Source organism: Aptenodytes forsteri, unplaced genomic scaffold (genome assembly GCF_000699145.1).
Source record: "Aptenodytes forsteri isolate BGI_AS27 unplaced genomic scaffold, ASM69914v1 Scaffold264, whole genome shotgun sequence".
In the NCBI taxonomy this organism is placed as follows: Eukaryota; Metazoa; Chordata; class Aves; order Sphenisciformes; family Spheniscidae; genus Aptenodytes; species Aptenodytes forsteri.
In genome coordinates this window covers 2,085,722-2,110,165 of record NW_008795936.1, presented here as the reverse complement: position 1 = coordinate 2,110,165, position 24,444 = coordinate 2,085,722, and the positions used below count along the sequence as shown (strand labels likewise).

The window sequence follows — 24,444 nt, the reverse complement described above, 5'->3', positions numbered from 1 at the left end:
ATTGAGAGACTTCTGCCAGCCGCTTGTAGAATGCTTCATCCGCCTCTTCAACCTGGTTGGGTGGTCTATAACAGACTCCCAGCAGGATATCTGCCTTGTTGGCCTTCCCCCTCATCCTTACCCATAAACACTCGACCGTATCATCATCACAATCGTTGAGCTCTATACAATCAAAACACTCCCTAAACTTTCCTCCCCACCCCTGTGAGGTAATGAAGAATTACTTTAATATGCTAGGATAGAGGGCCCTTTCCTGGGCTGAAAGTTAGTTCATTGAGAGCCTGAAGAGCCCACAAAAGGACTAGAGTTTCATACACAAAAAAAACAAAACAATGCAAACTAAAATTTGCATACTTCTAAAGTTAAGCGACTCCTCAGGTATATTCCTAAAGAAAATAAACCTTTGAGAAGAGATGCAAGTTCTACTCATCACTGCTCAATTTCTACTTTAAAGATCCTAGAGTAATGATGTGAAGGTGAGCAGATCCTGCATTAAGTACAAAGAGGCCAATTATAACTAGTCATACTGAAAAGAACTATAATTGCACCATCTTAAGTGATCACCCTGCTCTCGCCTCCTGTTTTTAAAATTGTGGTCTGCAGGTCTCAGGGACCTAGGAAAAAAGTCACTGAAGAAAAGCAAGCTTCTTGTCAGATGTGACTTCATTATAAGGGTACCTGCATCCACTAGAAAAAAAATATTTAAACCTTCTACATTAAAGAAGCTTCAAATCCACTTATCTAGACAAATCCAACCACTGTTTAATTAGGACTACAACTACCAGAGGCATTGGCAGAAGAAAAAAAAACCTGTAAGATTTGCAAAGTCATGATCCAGGGTGAGATCATGGCACAATTCATTGCTGGAAGCTAGCAGGGCACAGGAAGGAAGGGAGGCACAAGACATTCTCAGAAGTCTCAGACATACTGTTCTTGTTTCTATTGTTTCTTGGTAGTGTTTGGAAGAGGTCAGTAAAGTCTTACTATTCAAGCCTGAACACTTTGCTTGTACATCCCTTTCTCTGTGTCTCCGATGCTCTCTGTAAAAATAGGGGGAAAAAACCTCCCAACCCCTTTCCATCATCAATGCAATAGTAACATGCACAGTAGCATTTCAGCCAGAGATAGAGAGCCTACAAAAGATTTGGAAGCCTCGATTTTTCCAGGGGGGACGTACAGGACCAGATTTTTGCCAAAGCACCTGTGGTTCCTTTTGCCAGACAAATGAAACAAAGATTAAAGGCAGCTAAATTTGTTCCCAAAAAAGATTTTAAGTTAAAAGAAAAAATGTACATATATTTATTCACACCACACACTAGAGATTCCAAGTACCCTGGAGATTAAGTCAAAAACAGTGCATACTTAGAAGTGGGTTAGAAGCCTTTTTGATACTTAGAGGTACTGCAAGAGGGAGCTAGTTGCAGAGTTGTGACATATCCTATGTCACGTTGTTTTAATATACAACTGAACATTACCTGTATTCAGTAAAAAGCTAAGACAGAGCTTAAGTTTTACATAAATCTCTCCTTCCATGATTAAAAAGCTTCTGTTTCAATATAAAGTCATGTTTGCTCATGTAGAATGAGCTGAAAGAGGTTCAGCTTCATCTCAGTTTGTGTGAACACATGCGGCAGAGACTAAGGCTAATAAAGAGACCTGAGGAGTCCAGTGTTGGCATTTGGAGACTTGGCTGTGCAAATCTACCAGTGCTTAAGTCCCATCAAAACCTTGCATCAAAGCTGTTGGCTGTGCTACGCTTTCAAATACCAGATAGACAAGTGATAAGTGTCACACAAGCAGTTCCCGATATTCAAGTGGCTTGAAAATTAGTTTCTGAAGCTGTCAGCTTTTCAAGGTGTAATGCGCTCGTCTTTGTTGTTCAAGAACAAAGTGAAGATGAACAATTGATCCTTGTTTTACTTTTTCATGCTAAAGTTTTGTGGGTTTGTTTTGTTGTTTCAGTTTTTTCTAAACTCCAGTATATTCAAGATTAGGACTGTTTCTGAAAACGCTATGCTTTTCCACATAGTACCTTAATTCTGTAAGCTTCAAGAGCAAATATTGAGAGCTGAACTTGTTTATGCTTCTTTATGCAGCTGGCAAATAAATTCATGTCATGCAAGACTTCATCCTATCATGTTACTATATACACGCACCTATTGACAACATGCATTGGACTCAAATTTTATACACACAGGCCCTGGCATAACAGCAATACTACAACACCTAAAACCGCATTTAGTGTCTGAAATACTAATAGCTTGCAGGGTTATTCATAGACTGACAGATTCTTTAGCACCTCCTATACACAAATTTAAAAATCTTCAGGAAGCATAACTGTATAGAAGATTCAACTGAAAATATTTCTAAGCTTTATTTTTAATTAAAAAGTGTACCAAGGATTAATGCTTTGATCCAGAATGGAAAAAAATAAAACACACTCCCCAAATCTCAGCCTGTGTCTATGTCATTTGTGAAGGTAGAAGAGACTGGACTGAAACACCTTCTGCTAGCAAGTAGTGTAGTAAAAGTAAAAAGAAAAAACAGCTGTAGCAGTTCAAAACTCATCTAGCTGAGCATCTTAGATCTGACAGTAGCTATAACAAGATGCCAACAGGAAAGTGTAAGAATAAGGTAAGCATATTTTGTTACTTTCCTAATACCACCTCCAATACTCCAGCTATCTGACTCAGATGTCCTCAGAAAAAGCTTAGGACAAAGCAAAATGGAAAGGAAACACCTACCTGGAAAAGGAGGATATAAGTATAGCAGAGCATATGTTTAACACCCACCCCTTCACTTCAAATAAATCACATTTATTACTAGCTTTGCTTCATATTTACTTAACATACACCCTGGAAGTTGTAGCTACAGCTAATGCAGCAGTTAAAATAACATTCCACATCTACTTACACTGCATCACGGGAGGCACCATGCAAAAGCAGCAGCTCCGCAATGCTCACATGCCCATTCTTGGCAGCATCATGAAGTGGCGAGTCGTTCTGATACCCCGTAGTATTCACTAACGCCTTGTATTGTAGCAACAGCTCCACCACTTCTTTGTGCCCATGATTACATGCCTCGTGCTAGTTGGGTAAATCCGTAAGAGGGGAAACTCAAGTGAAACAGAATTCAGAGGAAGGCCTTCTGTCACACCAGTTAACACATTCATTTTCAAACACCTCTCAGTAAATGGTCGGGGAAGACGATGCAAGGATACAGCATTACATTCCTGACATGAATTAACCTTGGAACGTAGCATTAATAAAAAGCACAGAGAAGAACTGAACAAAGGCTAATTGTGTGCAAATTAGACTACAGGGAACAAAGCCTCCCAGATTACAGACACTGTCAAGAGTATTCTTCAGGAGAGGAAGTAGTCATGGTCGAAAAGTACCTTTTGCTTATTTTCTGTAATTCAAGTGAGCAATTTTTTCATTCAACTACTCGATATATTTCCAAAATGGTAAAAAACACTGAGGACATTAAGAACCCATAAAATATACACATTATCTGCAATTGACCGTTTTCTAGTTATCATAGTTATATTTTCTGCATTTGCAGAATCGCAGGCTGATAGATTTTTTGGCATGCCCTACCCCAGCAAAGGAGAGGACAGGTCAGTAGTTGCCAATAAATTCTTTTAAACTTGTTTATCTTCACTTCTTCACTTTGCATAATTCTTTGTCACCTAAATGCATGCAAAGGGAACTAAAATATGGGAGAGGAAAGGAGGGATGAAGTGAAATCTGATTAGAAGACAGATAACAGAAAAAAAGTCTTCCACACTCACCAGTGGTGTCCAGCCAGCGTTGTCTTTGACATTGGGATCTGCCCCATTTTTCAGCAGCTGTTCAACAGCTGCTAAGTCACCCTACATAGGAACAAAAAAAACCAGTTATTAAAAAGTAATGAAGAAGATACACAAAGACAAGAAAAATTTATGAGATGCAGAATTATAAGTTTAGCTGCAATAAAAATGTAATGATACAAGCCTTCCATTTAGATATTGTCAGAATACCAAAAACTTAACTGGTTTGGAGACCACAGTTTATCATTACTGTTCATTTAGAAGCACCTACACATTTTACACAAATATATATTTTTAGATAAAAACAATGCACATAACAGACTTAAGTCAGAATAAATGGACAAGTTTGTGCTGATTGCAATCTGTCCACTAGAGTCAACTGCAAGGATTAAAATCAGGAACATTTATTCAGAATGTCTTTGTCCTTCAGACTGGATTTTTTTTAAACTAATCTAAGTAACTGGCTAGAAACATGCATAGGTGAAATAGATTAATAAGCCTGACAAGCTTCTATAAATTATTTTCCCACAAGTCAAAAGGAAGAGGGAAAGAGTTTTATTTAACACTGCAATTACTACTCATGTTGAATCTCACTGACACTTTCTCTGACAGTTATTCTACCAAAATAGTTTTCATTTGCTTTTTTGGAAGAACACTATATTCAGTTTTTACTATAAGCAAGGAACTGTATGTGGAAAAGGGTGGAAACTGATGCAGAGATTATGGGAAGAGGAAAGAGGCTGAGTACAGACAAAGTGAAGGAAGCAACTGGGCAGAATTTGTGAATCAGAGGTTTTGACATTCTTAAGAGGCAAGTATAAGAGAGAAAGTGGTAATAAGATTGGAGCATTTACAGATGCAGCTATAAATAGGCAAGGTGAAGCCTCCTGCAGAAACTGAGGCAAGGAAATCTCTGCAGTGCAGGTCTTCTTAAAAGCAGGTAGGAAAAGTAACCCAAAGAGACTTGAAACCAAACAGACTCTGACCCCCTTCTCCTTTCGCAGCACCGTCTGCACCCCAGCATGTTGGTACTTAAAACTCACTTTGTGCCACGTCAGCCAGTTACTGCTTCTGGCATTCGTTACTACAGAGCAGCAACTGCAAAGGTCTGCCCTCCTGGAAGAGGCACCATGAATTCTGTTCCAAAATTTTTGCTACAGTGCTGGGAACCCTCCACAGCTGCAGGTACACAACTGTGGCCAGGCTGTCCCACACCTCTCAGCATCCGGTACCGCCTCTCAGGCCAAAACAATGATTTACCTGCACTATTACAGATTAGGAGGAGTTATGCACTATTTCTCAGCTGACAGAGTAACAGGGAAGGAGGAGATTGTCAACTGTCATCTAATGACCAAAACTACCTAAATAATGCAAGCTTTTCAAAGGCTAAACTAGCACAGTAGGCCTCAAGTTTCTGCATGGCTTGCCACCAATGCCCCAATTCTTTTTATTTTAGGTTTGCGGGGAGGTTTGGGGGTGGCAGGGGTTGTTTTTTTAGGATCCGCCCCAACCAAGCATTTTTAAGATGACCACTAACACCTTTACCTAGACCAGGGTATTGTGATCCCCAATGAAGAGACTAATAAACAAACTAGTATCTAGCTCTTGCCCTTGGCCAAACTTGCAATATATAAAATATTAGGACCTGGAAGGGGGAAGAGAAGTTTAATCCATGATATACAGAAAGTTCTGTGCCCGTAAGTAGTGGCAAGTTAAGGAATTCCTAACTGTTACACCACAGTCTACCTTAGAAAAAGTGGGAGACTATTAAATTAAGCTTTAAATACAAAAAAAATAATCTTAATCCCTTTTTTTGTTATCAAGGAACACTTTGGAAAAACAAAATAGCTTTAGTCTTTGCTCTTTAGTTAGAGAAAATATTAAGACAGACTCTGCTCAGCAGAAATAAATCCAGCAAGCAACAATTGGAAACTCAAAATTCACCAAAAAAAATGCTGAGAATCACTGGCTTTACAACAGTCAAAGCAAATTAACACAGAGATAAATTTCATGGATTATATTCACAACCTAGATGTCCCAGCAAAATGTTACCTTTCAAAGCAATTAAAGAATACGCTGCTGTTGGAATACTTTATGGTTGCAAGGTAATAGACATGCATCAAATCTGAAGAGTTATTCAGAGGCAGCTAAGACAGTGCTCAGCATTAGATCTTTTTCTACAGAGAGAATATACAATTATCTATAATGAGTGAGATCCGAGCTTATCATTTAAAGTTAAGTTTGCAAACGTGTACAGCAAGGGTTTGACATTTCAAGAGTACTCCTTTAGAGCAGTAAGCATAGTTAGTAATTTGTGTGAGCATTAGGTAGTATCACAGCTTTTCAGAACAGTTATGTGAATATTGATTTGTAAAACAGTACTGCAGTTTTATAAAAGGAAATGTTGCTGGTGTGGACACCAGTACTAACAACATCCACAGGAGAACATGCCTTTTGTCCCCTCAGCAGCTCTTCAGTCAGTTATGATATTGTGAATATTTAGTTGAAGAGAGGAAGATGAAATTTCAAGAAGCAGATCCTTAGCAGACATGTGTTAGGGTCCCTCCTGCAATGAGGACCACCATCATCTGATAGTGATCCAAAAGTAAAAAAAGTGCAGTTAACACATTGACCAATTCTGTCAGAGTTGATGGAATTACTCACACATTTAAAAGTTAATAAACGTTTTGCTCAACTCTAAACAAGAAAGGCTAAGCACGTGGTAGGTGCACATCCTAGCCACAAATATCTAAATACCATGTGCCTTCCCTCCACAAGAAAGCAGAAGAGACTACACCTATACCCACCTATTGCTTTGAGATTACTAATTCAACAACATGCTTCATGAAGTTGTGCTTTGACTAGTATTGAAATAGACTTTGTACATTTAGCCCCTTGAGTTTACTTGATCTAGCAGTGCCAGCATAAGATCACCGGTCCCAAATACGGAATCATAACCATACCAGATGATACGAGGAGGGGCCCTCACAGCTTGTCTTAGCAGTCTGTAGCAACAGCAGAGTGGAAACATAATTGGAGATACTACTTGTTTAGAAGTACAGAACAGGACAAACACCAGGTAGAAAAACGGTAACATCAACAATTCACAGGGAAGTGTTTATTTTTAAATCTCATTATCAATGAAGGATTACAACCAGCTTCTGAAGAGGCAGAAACTACTGCAGAATGTAAGATTTTCCTTTTGGAAGAAACAAAGCAAATGACATTTTAAGCTCATAAACAAGCTTATGTATAGAGACAACACAATAATGCAATGAGTTTGCTCTTCCTCTGCTACAGCTTAAGGAAGCTCTGAAAACCACAGAAGCAAGAAAGGCATTGGGGCCATCTGTTGGCAGATCTAGAAGACAGCATTAGCTTACACAGAGAAGGGTATTTACACAGCTTTACAAACACGTCCCTCCCAATGAGAATTTAGTTCCTGCAGACACAGATGGCATAAGCCCAGAAAACCATCCTCACTTGGCTTAGACAAGGTTTTGTTTTTTGTTTTTTTCCAAGTCAATTGTGTCACGATGTTAATGCACAGATGGTTATAAGAAGAACTGCAAGTGTTCTTTTAGCCCTATTTTCTAGGTGGTTTTTTTTCCACTTGACCCTTTCCTAGCGCCGTTAACCATAGATATTTTCCACCCAAAAGTCATCCTCACTTGGCTTAGGCAAGGTTTTGTTTTTTTTTTTTTTCCAAGTCAATTGTGTCACGATGTTAATGCAGACAGATGGTTAAGAAGAACTGCAAGTGTTCTTTTAGCCCTATTTTCTAGGTGGTTTTTTTTCCACTTGACCCTTTCCTAGCGCCGTTAACCATAGATATTTTCCACCCAAAAGTCACATTTAAATTATTAAGTTAATGAAAACATATTCTACCAGTTCAAAAGACAGACCCAAAGAATTAGGGCAGTACATGAAGATGAAACTAAAAATCTGTACCACATCAACCAAACACTTCTCCATTTATTTGCAAAGGTAACCAAGTGACTTCAATCTTTAGGTCAAACAAACGAACAAAAAAACCCTTTCAAATCCAAATACATTTGCTTGTTTAAGTTATGGCAGTGGGGAGGAAAACAAGGTTATTTACAATTCATGATAAGTGGTCAAAGAGGGCAAAAATGAATTACAGAGTGCTTATAATAATTGTGAATGCTCCAATCACCTCTTTCCAGGAACCAGCAAATTTCTCACCTAAAATTTCTCTAAATTAATTCCCTACCCAGCAGACCATTTATTAACTAACAAGCATACAAGTAGCTATGCTTAACCTTTAACAAAAAGCAAACATTCAAGAAGTTAAGTTTAACCCACCTCAGAAACAAGAGAAGTAACAACCAAGCATTACCAAAAAAGAAATGGCAATTTGTTTCTAAGCTTTCAAATCAGCGCTTGGGAAGATGGATTGCTTTGACTCACGGCCAATTTTCATATTCTTAAGTTCTGCATTTGAAACCATTACGCTGCTTCATATTTGTCCTAAGCTACCTGCTGGATACCACCCATAATCAGGAGGCTGCTTACCATTCCAGTACCACTTGGCTTTAACATTAGAGAATCAATGCCAAACTACAACTCCAAAGCAGTCTCAGGTGCTACACCTCTATCTGAGTCATCCTGCCAGTTTCTGCCAGCAGACCCCATTTCTGCAGTGAAATGGGTATTATATACGCAGCTAAGTCACCTGCCACACAAAATCACGAGGTCTGGACAAAAAGACCTTGGACCAACGGATGCATTCATTCACTGTGAAGCAGCTGGCAGGAATAATGCTGTCCATCCACTGCCTTTTGTTCAGGGGAGGCTGGGAGCATCTGGCTGTGCAGCAGCACAACTCCCCTCTTGTACCCAAAGGCTCAAGAGGAAAGGCAGGAGGGGAGACGTTCCTCGCATGGACACGTGTGACCCAACACTCAACCACGATACTTACCCATCTGGTACCAAAAGTGAACAACTGCACAGCTGACTAGGTCAGAGACACCTGAAAAAGTATCTAAAAGGTATTCTGATGTTGGCCATCACATGCTCACAAAACCACAAAATCTTCTTTCACTTTCTAATGTGTCATTAACTGGTAACAAAGCAATAAAAAGGAAGAACGGTCTCACAGGCTCGGAAGGAATTATCTAATAGTTATTACAGTGTTAAGTATAATGAATATGAAGAGCCCAGCACAGCCAGCTAGCCATGGGTGAAGCCTTTATGAAGGCCCTCCCGGTCAACCGTCAAAACTAAAGGGTCCCTGGAACAAGAGGTAACTAAAAGTAGTCCCAGTGCTCCTTCTCTCTTTCTTCAGACTAAGTAGATGCTCTGCATAGATGCAATTTCTTCTTTCCTCAGAACAGGGACAACTCTCTAATCGCTTTTGACTTGAAGCATAAAAATCAAAACCTTTTCCCAGCTACCTCCCATCCACTCTTTTGTTACAGTGTGGCTGTTGCCATGGTCCTCTGTTACCTTGTTGCATTGCAGTTTGCTATTCCTCGTTCTGGAATCCGTAGTGGCAGCCATTCCACACTGTGAACTGCCCCATCATCTCCCTTGTCAATGCAGAAGAAACATAGGTACAACCAAGACGTGAAATACTGTACCAAGAAACCATTGATTTTTTTTCTCTCCATAGTAGATTTAAGACTCTGTACTAACTAGTTAAGTAGTACTGTGCTGCATTTTTAATTGCCACATAAGAGCTAGTCCTGTGAACAACTCATTATTTTACTGTAAAAAAATTCCTATGTGAAAGGGTTGTTGATTGGGCAATTTCCCACCAGTTTAGAATATTATGAGTGCAATAGGTCATGTTTTGTATTTTAACTAACTGGAAGTTTTACCTTTAATGACTATGGAAGAAGATAAACATGATGGCTGTTTGCTATGGGAAGAGCCACATTTATTTTAATTTATTAGTTTAACTCAGCATTAAGTTCATCCACACTAGAACCTTTCTTGAGAACCATTTTGATTTCAGTAAGTTAATAACTAGTAGTAGTAAACAGGGACAATCCCTCAGAATCATTTGAAACAGCACAATACACTTAATTTTAATGCCTGATAATGTTGTTTATTATCTCTTTCAAATAAGAAAAAGGGAGAACTCAATTAGCTTTAATTAAATTCAGGGTATTAGACTAACAGCTAATGAAAATAATACAGATTTATTTTTATAATTAATGAAGTCCCAGAGAGTTAGACTTTATTTCACTTTGGGGGGGGAGGGTGGCAGCTACAAGTCTGTTTCCCATTACACACATTGAAAAACATTACTGGCTGGGGGCAGAACAAAGAAAAAAAACACCTATAAAAAAAAACTGGAAGAGAAATACTTCTTCCAGAAACAGAAAAAAATGACAGGGCTATTTTGGAAAAAAAAAAAAACCCAAACAACAATGAGAATATACATACAGTATAAAGCCTAGTATTTTCAAGACCAGCTTCTTTGAGAAAACACATTTATCAGTTCCATAGCAGGGTTCCTACAGCTTAGAAGAGTGATCTAGAAACATACAGGTTATACAAAAGATACTTGAATGCAAAAAAATGTTTTCTTGCAATTGCCACACATCCCCAGCAGATTCATGGCAATTAATCACCACTCTTTCTTGTTCACTGCTTCACAAAAGTAAAATGTTAGCAAAACCCATGACCAATAGTTCTCTAGAAAGACCAAGTCCTCACATCATCTGGCTTGAGCAACTTAGTCTTAATCCACTTTGACATGAACTAGTAACTGTGCCAACATTTACTGGCTACCAGGGGATGCAGCATCTTCTTAGGAATACCATAATGTACCCATGATTAAGCTATATAACAAGAACAAAGAACACAAACGAAAGGAGATAATCTGTATAACCTCCCTCTACAGATGAGGATCTGAGGTTCAGAGACAGTAGAACAACTTTCTTGCATTTGGAGTTGCATTGGAAGTTTAGTAGCTGGAAACAAAGATACATGCAAGTAAACCAAGACCATAACCAAAAGACCACTTTCCTTGCCTTATTTTAATTACCTTTAAAAGAGAGTGGTAACTTTGAGATCACCCTGAAGCCTTACCTAGTTAAACAAGCCTTCACTAATGAGCACCTCAATGCAAACAGAATCGATGAATTAAAACCACAGCAGAACTAATGAGGAACAGAAGCAACTTCACATTTTAGCTCAATAATTATAAACATTAAAAGAAGACACCAAAATGAATTCACACACAGGACTGAAAAAAGTATTCATGTGTCTGCCCACCCCACTGCCTACACTACAGCTGGAGGTCAGCTTTTCAGCCCTCTGAAATAGCCCTATCCCTTTCTCAGAGGGCTGTACCAATGCCAACAAGCAGTGCCAGCCACGCTACTAACCTTGGATAGCCAAAACTTGTTTATTCTTTTTGTCTATAGCATCAATCATTTTTCTACTCATTTATCTTCAAAATTCTTTGCAATGAAAAGCCACATTATTGGCATATCACTGTTTACTCCAAATCTCACAATAAGTATCAGATGTATTGCTGGAAACAATACCTGTGTGAAAATTTGACAAGGTAGATCAATTTTTTTTAGAACCAGTCAGTCATAATAGTATTCCTTACAAATTCCCAGAAAATCATGGAAGGATAATTTGTAAACAGTGCTTTAATAAAAAGGAATATACAGGACTTATGATGAGAGGTAACAAGAGATCTACCCTTTAAAGCTCGAGTTCTGTGAGGACAACATTTCCTTTTCTCCTCCCTAATTCCATATTAATGGCAAGTAAGATATTTGAACTCAACTCAGCTCAGCTGCCACTTCCATTTAAAAAGGTCTCGTGCAGCAGGAGTGGCTTATTAGAATGCCTTTGAAAGAGGACACAGTTATTTATCAAGAACAGCCTTTGTCTCAACAAATAGAAGTGCTGTATAAATGTCAGGATGCTTACAGGCGAATCAATTCTACCAGTATAGGCAGTTTATTAACCACACAGTATTTCTATATTATGATTTAGCACAAAGTACATTTAAATTGCCAGACTACAAACTCTTTGAAATGACCTCTCAGAAGAGAGCTGCCATATTAGTGCATCTGATGAGTTTGACTATAAGCATTCAATTCACTCTACCTGCATGCAGCTTTTACATTGTAATAGGGAAAGACAGCCCTTGCAGAGAGCAAAGCCATGAAGTTCTACCACAGCAGGAACTGGCTAAGATAATAACAGCAAAATGAGTGACAGCTGTCATTCCAAGAATAACATTGATCCTACATAAGTGAAGTCTACTGAGAACATTCCAACTCTCTCTTAATTCTCCCTTCTCTACTATCTGTGAGGACAGCATGCTCAGAGCATAGGGCTTAGCATGGGAATCACAGGGTGCAGCATTTCATTCCTCTTGAGCCAACACTTGCATTAGATCGAGGATCTCAAAGATTATAAAATAGTTCACCTCAATTAAGGTTGCATAGAGTTATCTTTATGTAGGTAATTCAGATCTTGTCCTGGCTGAGTTACCAGGTCAAGTTAAACTGATCAAGATCACTCAGTGAGATCTGAATTACTTAGCTAAACTCCTTATGACAAATCACAGAGACAGCTTTCTGGCACATAAGGCCAAAGCATTTGAATGCTTATCACTTCCTAGAAGTCATAGGTATAACTGACACTGTAGTACATTGCGTCTCTCAAGTATAACCATCTTTGATCATCCATTCATGAAATCAGAGAGTAAGGTTGGAAACTCCCCAATAAACCTAGAAGAAAAAGACCACAAGATGAGATTTCCCCCCAAGAAATAGGATGTACTGAAGTAACTGCTTTCCAGGATATTTTTAATACAATATTGTCTTTTTAAACCCCTGTTTAAAGTTGAACTAGAAGATGATGTTCCTACCTTGATGGAAGCAACATGGAGCAAAGTCTCTCCTTTGTAATTTCTTCTGGCAATTGTGTTACCACCAGGGGACTTCAACACAGAAGGACTGTGCGGTATTCCTACTTGATTACAAGTCTTAGAAGTAGATGGGGTAGAGGGAGATTTTGAAAGTGAAGGACTATTTATTGCTTGAAAGAGTGCAGAGCTTCTTGTCTTCATTACGGTGTCAGTGAGTTTCGATACAGAGGAAGAATTCTGAGCTGGGGTCTTGTGTTCAGTCACTGGGGAGATGGGGCAACCCTGAGGTAACTCCTCTAAGCAATCTGACTGACTGACTGACTTCCCAATAATGTTCCTCTCAGTTCTTCTTGGTCTTTTAGACTGAGAAGTAACTGGAAGTCTGGATTGCTCCCTTCCACGTTTTAAAGGCGTAGTTTCATTTTCTGTTGACAGTGATGTCTCTGTAGCACAATTTTTTTCCTTGCTGACTTGTGCAAGGCACACAACCTCACTGTTATCTTTCTTCTCTGAGGATTTTACCTGTGGCGGTATTTCCACACTTTCTGTATTTTTGCTGGAGTCAGCTTCCTTTACAGACTCCTGCTGAAGTGTCTCTTCAGGGCTACTTGGTTCTGGAGTGCACAGAACTACCGGTTGACTGCAGACAGTCACACGCTTTTCCTTGGGAGTCTTCTCCTCAACTCCTCCTTTCTGCTCAGGCTTCTGTAAGCTCCACACTTTGTTAATGTCTGCTAGACGTTTCTTCTTCATCTTCTTACTCTGTCTCTGTGTTGGCTTTTTTGTCGGCTTGGAGGGCTTTTCACGAGGAGGGGAAGGAAAGAAATCATAAATTGAAGGTGTGTCTTGACAAAGGTCATCACTTTTAGACTCAGGCTGACTCTTGTTCAGGATGCATCGAATCTTCCTACTTCTTGGGCTGAACCACATTTTTACCTGTTCCTTCTTATTCTTTTTTCCAAAGTCTGAGTCAGTTGGTATGGACAGATCTTCTGTTGAATCTAAGTGCATCAGGGAAGAGGAAAAATAATTTACAGAGTACTTTTCAGTAAAAGATCACAAAGAAAAAAGATCAGAATAACAACTGTAACAACTGATGAAGTGTTACTAAATACAACATATGAATGCCTTCATTTCTTCTGAAGAGACACATGTAATGGCTTTAAAACAACTGGCAAGGTCACACGCCACTCTGGAGTTCAGGGATCCCAGTGCAGCTAGAGCTATCCACTAGGCAAGTGAGCACCCTGGTAGAGAAATTTCCTCAATAGTCTGGGTTCGCAAAGCAGCATGTGCATAGAAGATTTCTGACCAGATTATAAAGAGGATAGAAGCTGGTTCTCTCACTGTTAAACCTATTTCCAAGGAAAACCCAAAGTAGTCTGCGCATACACAAAAGAGCACAGAAACAATTTTCTGAAAAGATATTACAATTCATCTGAAGATGAACAGGGAGCATAACTGCGAGCAAGCGAAAATAACATCCTTATAAGAATGTTGAACATTCCTGAGAAATTTTGACTGATTCCACAGACATAGCAGATGAATCAGAGGAATATATAGAAAATCTGTAAGTAACTGTGTCCTGTCATTTGATCCTTTACCCCTTGGTAGTAAATAATTCCAAGGAAGCTACACATTTTGATGATCTCAAACATTTCTTTAAAAATATGCAGTGAAGCAATTTTATAAGTCACATCGTACAGCATATTACAAATCAACAACCAAGATGATGGAGGAATATCCTGTACTCCCAGTGCATGAGATAACAGTTGAGTACAAGGACTATAAATGGTGTCCTCAATGGCTTAAGAATAAATTAAGGAGCATAAAGTGACCTCTAAGTTAGACACTAATTTAATCTGACAGCAACTCTTTCAGTGCAAAAGAGCTATAACAGATTTTTTTTTTACAGATTCCTTCTTGGAAACCTAAGTTATTTTTGGTTATTTGGACAAGTCCTCCAAAGTAAACGTACAACTCATTCTTTATGTTGCCTCCAGCCTCAGGGACTAAACTACCATTCACAAAAGTCTGGTAATTTATAGCAATCAAGCACAAAACCAATATTAATTTTGCCTAGTGAGGCAAGTAGGGTATTAATATTATTACTTTTAAACAGAACTAAGACCAAGATTAGTGGGGTTTTTAAACATTCTTGAAATAAACTATATCACGTCTCAATTACTAAAAGTGAAAGACAGACACTCACTACAACGTGTTACTTTCACTTCAGTGCATTAACTTTCTAAGGATAATTTGTCTTCTCCATACCTTCTCTTCTATTTTTGGTGTTAGTAGCTATAGCCTGTTTTCCACAGCAAGCTGTAATAAACTCACAGATAGCAGACAAACTAGTCCAAATCCCTTAGCCACAAAAAAGTTTGAAATTTCACTTAAACCAGAATCGTATAGCTAGTAATTCAACACCAAAATAGACATTTGCAGTTTTCTTTTAAAGCAATATTTCAAGGTTAAATGTTTCCTCAATCTTGATTTACATTACCCTACTTACCCCTTGAAGTAAAACATGCTAGGTATTAGGAGATTTGGCTAGAGGAGTATGTAAGGCATCAGACCAAAAGTGTCTTTAAGAATACAGCTTTGAGGCTAGCTAATCAATCATTTAGGTATCTAAAGATAATCATCAAGCACAGAAATGCACCTATTTGGTTTTCCTGTAGGGTTGGGCTTGGTGCAAACAGGAAAAAAAAGCACTGAAATTGAGACTGAAATCTCATAACTAGCTAGCCTTCAGAAAGTTATCATATCCAATTTCATTCTGACGATAACATCTAAAAAAAAGGAAGAGCGTAATTGCAAACAGATGCAAAATATAAAACACAGTTACTATTTACTTGCCTTCACTGTTTACACAACTAGCAGATTTCCTTCTAAAATATTTACCTTGCTAGAACTATTAGTCATCTCCAAGTAAAAAGGAAGAATAAAATCAGTTTGCAAAAGTAATTTGTGCAACAATGTTGTGATGGCCAGAATTCCTTTTGATGTGTATAGCACAGTAAGACTTTAAAGTCCAAGTGACAAATTCAATCAAAGGCACTGTCCTTCAGAAGTAGGATCTAAAGCAGCATAACGCAATTAAGTATTTACACTGGAAGCTATGTATATACCACTTCTGGCAGCGAGAAAGCTCGTGAAAAATCAACCACAAGGGTTGTTAAACTGATCTGTTCATTACTGGTTGCTCAGCATGGACTTACTAGTTAGGATTTTTTATAACCTGCTGAAAATACACCACATAAATACTTTCCTAGGATTATTTTTCCTCACATGCAACTACTTTAGGTGTAAAACAGTATGTTGCATGTTTTAGAACAGGGAGGCACTTGCAGAACATGATTAAAAGGCCATGCATACTGTGAAAGAGATCTGTCACATTGAGAGGTCAGCCCTGCACACCCAGGGCATCTCCATAGCCTACTGGGGAAGAAACCACAATTTCTGCCAGGGTGTGTGTTGTCTCTCAGCCATTCTTCAATAACTCCATCCTTCTGAATATTCTGTAGCTAACATCAACTTTACCTGAACAGTTCTGTATAGCATCTGCAAAAAACGTTATTTTTAGACTCTGCTGCCCCTTTCCTCCATTTCCAAAACGTACAAGGTAGGGAGGAGAAGTAATAAGGAAAAATGGCCAATCTACCCTCCCTGAAAATCTAATCCTTTGATGGACCCAGAACTGCGAGAGGGAGAGAGAGAAGAGACACACTGCTAAGAAACTGAAAATAAGTTCTCATGGTTTAATATGTAAATGTTAATTTATATAAAGAGGGTATTATCTGGTAGCTAAGTGCATTCAGTTAAACTACCTTCAGAGAAAATTGCTCATAGAAAAATCGATCCAAAGGAATACTTTGCTGTCACCAAGTTGGAAGCCAGAGCTTGCGTCTCAACAGGAATGAGAAAATTACTATATATGATTAAGATTTAATTCTTTAATACATAAGAAGTATCCTCACCAAATTTTTAGAGATGCATTGAGACAAGGTAAATCAGTAAAGCATGCCTTACTAATTCTAGATTTTAAGTATCTGCAATAGTGTAAAGACTATCCACAATAACAGTATTAGAATCAGTCTATAATAAATGCAGTAAATTTACTCTCCATTACCGATTAAACGTAACATTCATATACACAATGTATTAACTGAATTCTTTCTAAATTACTTATTTGCACATAATAAGCACAAGTTTCTTAATGCTGACATTTAAATTTCTTAATTCTTCATTTGAATTTCTTAAGTGTTAAAAGGGTTGAGAGTAGACAAAAATATTAGGAGATACACAGCACCTTGCAACTAGAGAGCTACATCTCCAAGTTCTGCTGTAGTGCAATAACAGGCTAGAGCAGGAAAAAAAGGAGCAATTAGAAAATGTGGTTTAGCTATCATTAATCTGCATCAAAGGAATATAATGATGCACATTGTGTGCCTTTCAAATTATTCTCTATTATGGGTTTCAGAACAGAAGTTGAGAAATCTCTTTGACAAACTAGTCCCTTATTAAAAATCAAAGGGAAGTGCTTTGGTACCATCTGTGCAACATTAGTGCCTTCACTGAAGAATGATTACTTTGCAAGTTAAGTATTCAACACAGGGGGAAAAAGGGAGAAATTCCAGCTATTCAAAAACTCGTCTTTAGCTATTATGAAAGATGTCATAGCATACATGAAATGCAATGTAATCTGTTACAACAGGCGTTCAACATCTTTCCCTCCACATCAGTAAATGTGAAACTAAATTATGATACTATAAGGCTAATCAAAAGTTAATCTCTCCTACTGTCCACCAGCATCAACACGAGCTTAGGAAGCTTTGACCAACACCTGCAAGGTCTAGCTCTGTATGAGAAGAGGGGAGGAAGGCTTGCTGTTTGACTGTGTTAGAGTGAAGCAGATTATGTTACAAAGAATAAGGTAAAATCATCTAGAAATGGTTGTTGTGAAAGTTTACCACAATCTCTTCTTTTTAAAGAATATCACACAGAAAAATCTGAAGTATTTAGAAATTTACTTTCAAAGTCATTACCGTAAATCAACCTTCTTCATCTCTACTATACTATATACGCTATGTCCATGATTCAACAAGTTCTTACTAATTGCCCACATACAAAATCTATCATCCCATCAACTCAAATTCTCAACATGCCTTGAACTCTGCAACATTAGAGCTGAAGATTCTGAGGTGCAGACATCCCATTTATGAAGCCTTCCAACCAGATAGCTTCCCATTACCCTCGTAAAGGTACAACACTAGGTGGTGAAAAGGTCAGACAGCTCTCCTCACCTTGCCACAAACTGAGAATATAACATCTCTAACAAGTTAATTCATTTTGGGACTCAGCATTTGCTACCTATAGTTTGCACTTTCTAGCCAGTTTCAGGTTCATTGTTTGCCAATTCCCCTTCAGTCGCCCCAGTACTATTCTGTGTCACTTCCTGTGCTTCACTTTAATTTAAAAGGGAAGTATTAGCTGTTTTGTGCAGACTTTCCTGAATTACTTGCTGCTGCTTCTTAGAACACACTACTTTGGCAAAAAGCTATTCCTATCCCAATGGAGTATAAAGTGAGATCCCTCTCATATCTACTGTGGAACTTAGGGTACAGGGATTTTTATACTTGAAATATTCAACACGTGAGCTTAACCCTATCCTTTTCAGTCACAGTAGTTCTGTGGTTTTTTTAAAGACAACACACACAACTCACTGCATTCACTAGGTCTGATTAAAAAATGAACAAGGATCTCATTTTGAGAGGCCTTGAGACAAGCCACAATTGTCTCAAAACAAGGCATATAAAACAAATACACAAAAGGGATATAAACCAAATATACGGAAAGATTCCTTTTTCAATTGCTTCTCTTCCTTTCCTCCACAGAAAGACTGATTTTTCGGTCCGTTTCCTTTACTGGAACATAAAATACAATTTCTGACCTTCTAACAAAAAAAGAAAAGAAAATATTGTTGACAGGAACATGGCAGAATTACAGTGCCGTAAGAACATGAAAGCAACTTCTTAACAAGAGAGGCCCTGATTCTCCAAACTCAAACATATTTCACTTTGTATACATTAAGTTCAAGACATACATCTATGGGAGGTGACAGATTTGCCAGAGATGAGTGACAAAACATCCTAAAGGATTTTCTCTCAAAATCTCTAAAGCTACAGCATCCTGTGGTTTGCTACAGTACAACACATAATTGGCTGTTGTCAGAGGTGTGCAAACCATTCCCAACAGTGAACTATCACCAACTCAGGAGGTTTTTCCCTTAACCTCAGTATGAAACATCCAAAAGGCCATTAATCCTTAGTACAGGGCAAGGACTACAAGTAACGGAAAGTAATCTCCCACATCAGTTCGTAGCTTTAGCTCCAAATAAAACGCTCTTGTAAACTTCAGTTTTGTGCTGCTTTTATGTTAGAACAAGGAACAATAAAAAGAACCTCATTTTATCCTATGGTTTAACCACACCATGCAAACCTTATTTTAGAAGAACTATAGGATTAAATGTATTATGCAACTTCTAGTACAGTGAAACAGACTGATTTGTAAGAGTTAATCCATCTGTAAGAGTTCTCCAAAATATCTAAACAGTATCAATACTATGATACTGTATTTTAGATGCTTTATTTATAGCATCACAAATAGCTCCTCTCAGAGATTCTCCTCCAACTATGTTTTTAAAAGCCTTCACCACTTAAAATGTTTCCCTAAAATCCTATTTAAGCCATCATCTGCATTTTCTATGCTCCAGAAGATTTAATCACCGTAGGATTTTATATCTGTATAAAATGTATTCCTTTACAGTTGGACATAGGCTTCCAGCCTCCTTGCTTCAATGTATTTTGATGTCAATAAAGAGCTACCCCATAAATGAACATGAAAGTGCTGATGGGATTAGACTTAGAAAAAGAATCTTTAATTTAGACAAACATATTAGAAAGCAACAATGAAGCAAGAATTACCTTTTCTGTATCTGACAGCTAAATGAATGTTTTCTAAAACTTGGTATTACATAAATTGCTCCTCTCTGGGCTTGCAGAAGAGACATACATTCACCTACGCTCATTTCACTTCATTTTTTCCTACTTTGACAATCAGCCTAAAATTTGATAAAGAGATGAATTCCCAGAGTACGATCTCTGCAATCTCATTGCACAGTCAGCAATGACAAAATTCCATTGTAGCAGACTAGCTGATTGTTAGGCACCAGAAAATAAATGAGTTCAGACTTGCCTCCTTCCCCTTTTAGGCAAGGAACACAGATAATTTTTTCCATGTGCAAAAACCCTAAACTGAAAATTACTGGGACAGCATGCACGCCTTGGTGCACAAATACACAAGAGGCAAGAGAATATATGCATTAATCCTTTAACAGGGCCCCCCTAAAGAAGTGTACACTGCAGAACATTACACATTTGTGCTCCCCTAAGAGCACAAGATATGACAACTTGTGCCCCTGGTTTGTGCAACTAACTGCCTCGTGACTTGGGAATCTATCCCACTTTCGTCTAATTTTGGAAGACAGATTCTAATGAATTATGGACTAACCCGCCCATGCAGATTTCTTAGTAAAACAGATTCAAAGAATGAGCAATGCATACAGACAGTTCTCTTCACATCAAATTTTCCAAACATGATTTGGAACAGCCTTTCAGAATCTTAAACAGGGCTGCACTGCTCATTCTCTATAAAGCTCGTGAAATGAAACGGAGCCGTCTGGATTCAATGGCTGTCAGAGACCCAGGTTTGCTCTTACCTGAGGTGTCCGCATCCAGTAGATGCCGCAGTTTGCTGCAAAGCTGAATCATGTTATCTAGTTGCCGGTTTATCTGTGCATCTTGCACCCAGGCTGGCATGTGGCACACTGGGCATTCTGTGCCAACACAGTCACCCACGCAAGATCTGAAAGTCAAATGTAAAAATCCATTATCTAGCATAAGTTATCTACTGTACTCGCTATCAACCTTTTCACAGCCAAACAATCAGTAAGAATCTCTTATTTTAGCATTGACAAACCACTATTGTAAAGCCCACATGAGTTAGTCACAAATGTAGGAAAGGACATATTTATCACGGCAAGTGACAAGCCATAGTTAAGCAAGCCAAGCCCAGAGCCTTGTCAGGACACTGTCATGAAAGACATAGTATCTTGTGACTCCTACAGACTCACAAGCTGATCCAAATTTTCAAGGTATGCTAAAGCTCTGTTGCTGTTTGTCCCAGATAACAGGACATAATTAGGCTTGAACAGTTAAAACTACACATTCTTTTACATCTCAGCTAAAGGCAGGGCTATTCTTATGCAGCCTTCTATTTTTAAACAAGTGACAGAAAGCCAACCCGTAGTAAACTGTCATTTCCACTTTTTCCTACTTAATTTTCTTGATATTGTGAAGTTTCACCTGTCTGAACACTTTTCTGTAAGAAGTCCCACGAGGATCTCCAGGTGTTCAGAATATTCCATCACTTTTCTCTTTCAGAGCATTTATGTCAGGAGATGATCAAGGCAGGGTGGGTGGGGAAATAGATTTACTCAGTAAAGGTCATTTAACACTTGTAGCTTCTTAGTAATACTACTCTTCCCATATGAGCCTAAAGTCTTTTATTCATTTGATTAGTCCAGTGAGAGGACCTTATGATTTGCCATCTGAACTGCAACGTTCAAGGGCCATTGTTACTTCTCAGCTCCAATCTATCCTATTAAATATGTTATAATTTCACATACCCAAGATTGAATTAATTTCAAAAAGTCTCCGTTACCTTACCACCATGTAGCACGCACAAGTCTAACCAAAGGTATAAAATTAAATGTGAGCAGATCATGCTAAACATTCAGAGGAACAGAATGCAAGTAATTCAAGGCACTGCTACCTGGAGAGGAAGACCAAAGTCTATGCATCTAGACTCTAAACATATAGTCAGCTTGGAAGCTGACAGTCATACACCCCAAAACTAGTAGCATATCAGTTAACTATAACAGAATTATAACTGCCACCACTTTCCTTAAGAGGAGAGTTAATTTCAGATCTGTTCTCTGCACTGGTATCTCTCCCTCAAACACTACACAAGTATCATGCCTTCAGTTAATTCCAAGACAGGAAATCTGGTATGTAAAAATTGCTGCTAGGTATGTTTTGTGCTTTAAACAGCCTGCCCCAAGCAGGCAGAGGACCTCATGGTTGAGACACTGCTATGATCAGGAGACTGAAGTACAAGTCTTGGCTTTGACATATTCTAGATGACATTGACAAATCACTTGGAACAAAGATAAGAACCAACCAGGTCTCGTTCTCTAGGAAAGTTGGCCTCAGGTCTCCCATGTCTGTAAAAGGTAGTGCAAAGGAAATGCAGAATGACTTTTATACCACGACATTTCCTAATTACTTCTAGCTGTTGGGTTTTTATAGTTAATGGACAATGACTGTAACTAACTTAGTAGAGTTACTCAGATAAAACTGTAGAAACTGATCTTAATAAAAATCCCTGCCCATAATAAAACCCATGCTGAGGGAGAAACAGTTACATTATCTGTGACCTGATTATTGCAGTTCATTAATTTCACATATTTCACTTCATATATCAGAAGCCAGCTCCATCCATTCACCCCACTCCTTCCCAGGTATATTAATAAATATCTGTCTTTAGCAATGGATCAGAATCAGTGCATGTCGGAATACTGTAAATTCAATCCATGCCCTACCAAATTTGCTGGTAAACAAATTAATCTAAATTTCCTTAGGTTTATTTAAAAAAATAGCCGCTATCCAAGACTCGGTCATCAGAGGACACATTAAATTGATGACTAAAAGGTCAGGCATACAAAAGAGAAAAGATCAGGTATAACAATAACTTGGATAGTAGCAAATAAACTCTTTTTCTGGAGTAAGAAATAGCTGCTAATGAGTGCTTAAGACTCCTATTAGCTATTCTTTCCAGCCTCATCAATGCAAAGTGCATCATCTTCTGATGTCTTGAAATTTCTTCTTAAAAAAAAAAAACCTTCAACAGTGGGTGTTTGAAATCTATCACCTAGAATACACTGGAATTATCCAAAATAAAACCACAAGGCCTTAGATGCCCAACAACTAAACAATTATGTTTATTAAGCCACCCTTACACTACCCTTCAGCAACCCACACTGCACCTGAGAAAAAAACATTTAATAAGATAGTTATGAACATATTTATAAATAACTTGTACAAGCTTCTGGCGATTCTTTTACCAAGTACTCTGTGGACAGGTAGTACAAATGGAACAAGTAACAAAAAAATTTGCTTCAGATGGCAGAATCATCTACAGCAATTAATGGCCAAAGCTGGGAAAGAACCCGCGTCTGGATAGAAATAAATCATTTGTGCATCTTTTAATACATCCATACTGGGGGGAAGAGATGCTGAGGGCATCTGTCCCATAATCAGTTATTTCTTAAAATGCAAGAAAATCATTTGCTAGTATTTTACTCTTCAGGCTTTCAACACTTTAAGCTCCCATTAGAAAGGTGCAGCTGAAGACAGGGAGTGAATACACAGCCACGAGGGAGGGAGGGAGGGAAGGAGGCAGGGTTTTCCTCTGCTTTTATTAACATACTCACTACAGCATTAACAAGAGGCAAAGCTGAATATCTAAGACTGGCTTACAAGCAGAGGTTGGAAAGTGTCTATCCTCTCCACCATAACATGCATAGGATTTTAATAGACAGCTCACATCTGTACTGTGCAGAGAAACTGTTTAAGATATATGACTGACCTTTTAACTCCCCGTGCTTGCATTTGCATGCGTGAAGAGCAGCAACATACAGGACAGCCAGAAGGTTCCACCACCTTCCCGAAATGAGGTTCTGGGGCATAAACATTTCAGACTCTGTGTGTACCAACGATGCAGTGAGCTGTCCTAAGACAGGCCAAGTGACTACCACCTCCTCAGATCTGCCCCGTTAGCAGGATATTTCTAACTTAACTCAGTTTTTTTTTAAACACTCAGATTATTTGACAAACTATAAGTAGAGGTACTCATGCTATCCGAGCATGTTTGGATGGACATAAATATAGGAACAGTTACAGTGGCAGATCTGAAGGAGCAAAGCCATTAGCATAGCAGAAGGCCAAAGCAATGACAAGCAGCACCCAATCCTCTCAAGCAGAGCAAAACCCCCTTGGAAACAGGAAGCATCTTTCCAGGCTGCTCTTTTTTATTTGTTTTGAAGGGAGGAGGAGGAAAGAGTTGGAGATGACGAGAACTGGAAGTTGGTTTCACCTCCTACCCCACTACGAGTGGGCACCTCCCCCATCAGACTGAGGGTTCCCTTTACACCAGGCAAACATCCCAAAGCCTAAACCAGCACTCAGAAAGCCAGGCCTTCGCTCTAGCAAGCCAGACACCTGCCCCAGAATAGCGAGCTGGACCTAATGGAGGATAGCAGCTCCCCCTTCCTCTCCCCGGCCAGAAAGCACCACCAGTGCCCACCTCCTTAAGGCGCCAGCCCGTTCTCTAAAGCAATGAAGGAGGGGATCTGGGGGCGCCCTTCGAAGCGCCGGCGACCCGGGGAGGGAGGCGGGGCGGCCGAGCCCCGGCGCACCACGCTACTTACAGGCAGAAGACGTGCTCGCACTGCCCCAGGGACACGGGCTCCCGCAGGACGCCGGCGCTGTGGGCAGAGGAAGGACAAACGCGGCAGTATTAACACACACAGCCTTAAGGGCACAGCGCCAGCGGCGGGCACCTCCCACCCCCCGCGGCT

At 39.0% G+C, this 24,444-nt stretch overlaps 1 protein-coding gene across 1 annotated transcript in view; it reads right to left on the bottom strand.

The window, feature by feature from the left end:
• BARD1 (BRCA1 associated RING domain 1) overlaps nucleotides 1-24,444 on the bottom strand; it is a 50,342-nt gene that overhangs the window by 23,024 nt on the left and 2,874 nt on the right. Inside the window, exons 2-6 of the mRNA XM_009285140.1 lie at nucleotides 24,295-24,351; nucleotides 20,464-20,609; nucleotides 12,681-13,681; nucleotides 3,794-3,874; nucleotides 2,914-3,086 (exon numbers count right to left, since the gene is read on the bottom strand). Of these exons, the coding sequence (XP_009283415.1) occupies nucleotides 2,914-3,086; nucleotides 3,794-3,874; nucleotides 12,681-13,681; nucleotides 20,464-20,609; nucleotides 24,295-24,351 (1,458 nt within the window). The remainder of the gene's footprint in view (nucleotides 1-2,913; nucleotides 3,087-3,793; nucleotides 3,875-12,680; nucleotides 13,682-20,463; nucleotides 20,610-24,294; nucleotides 24,352-24,444) is intronic.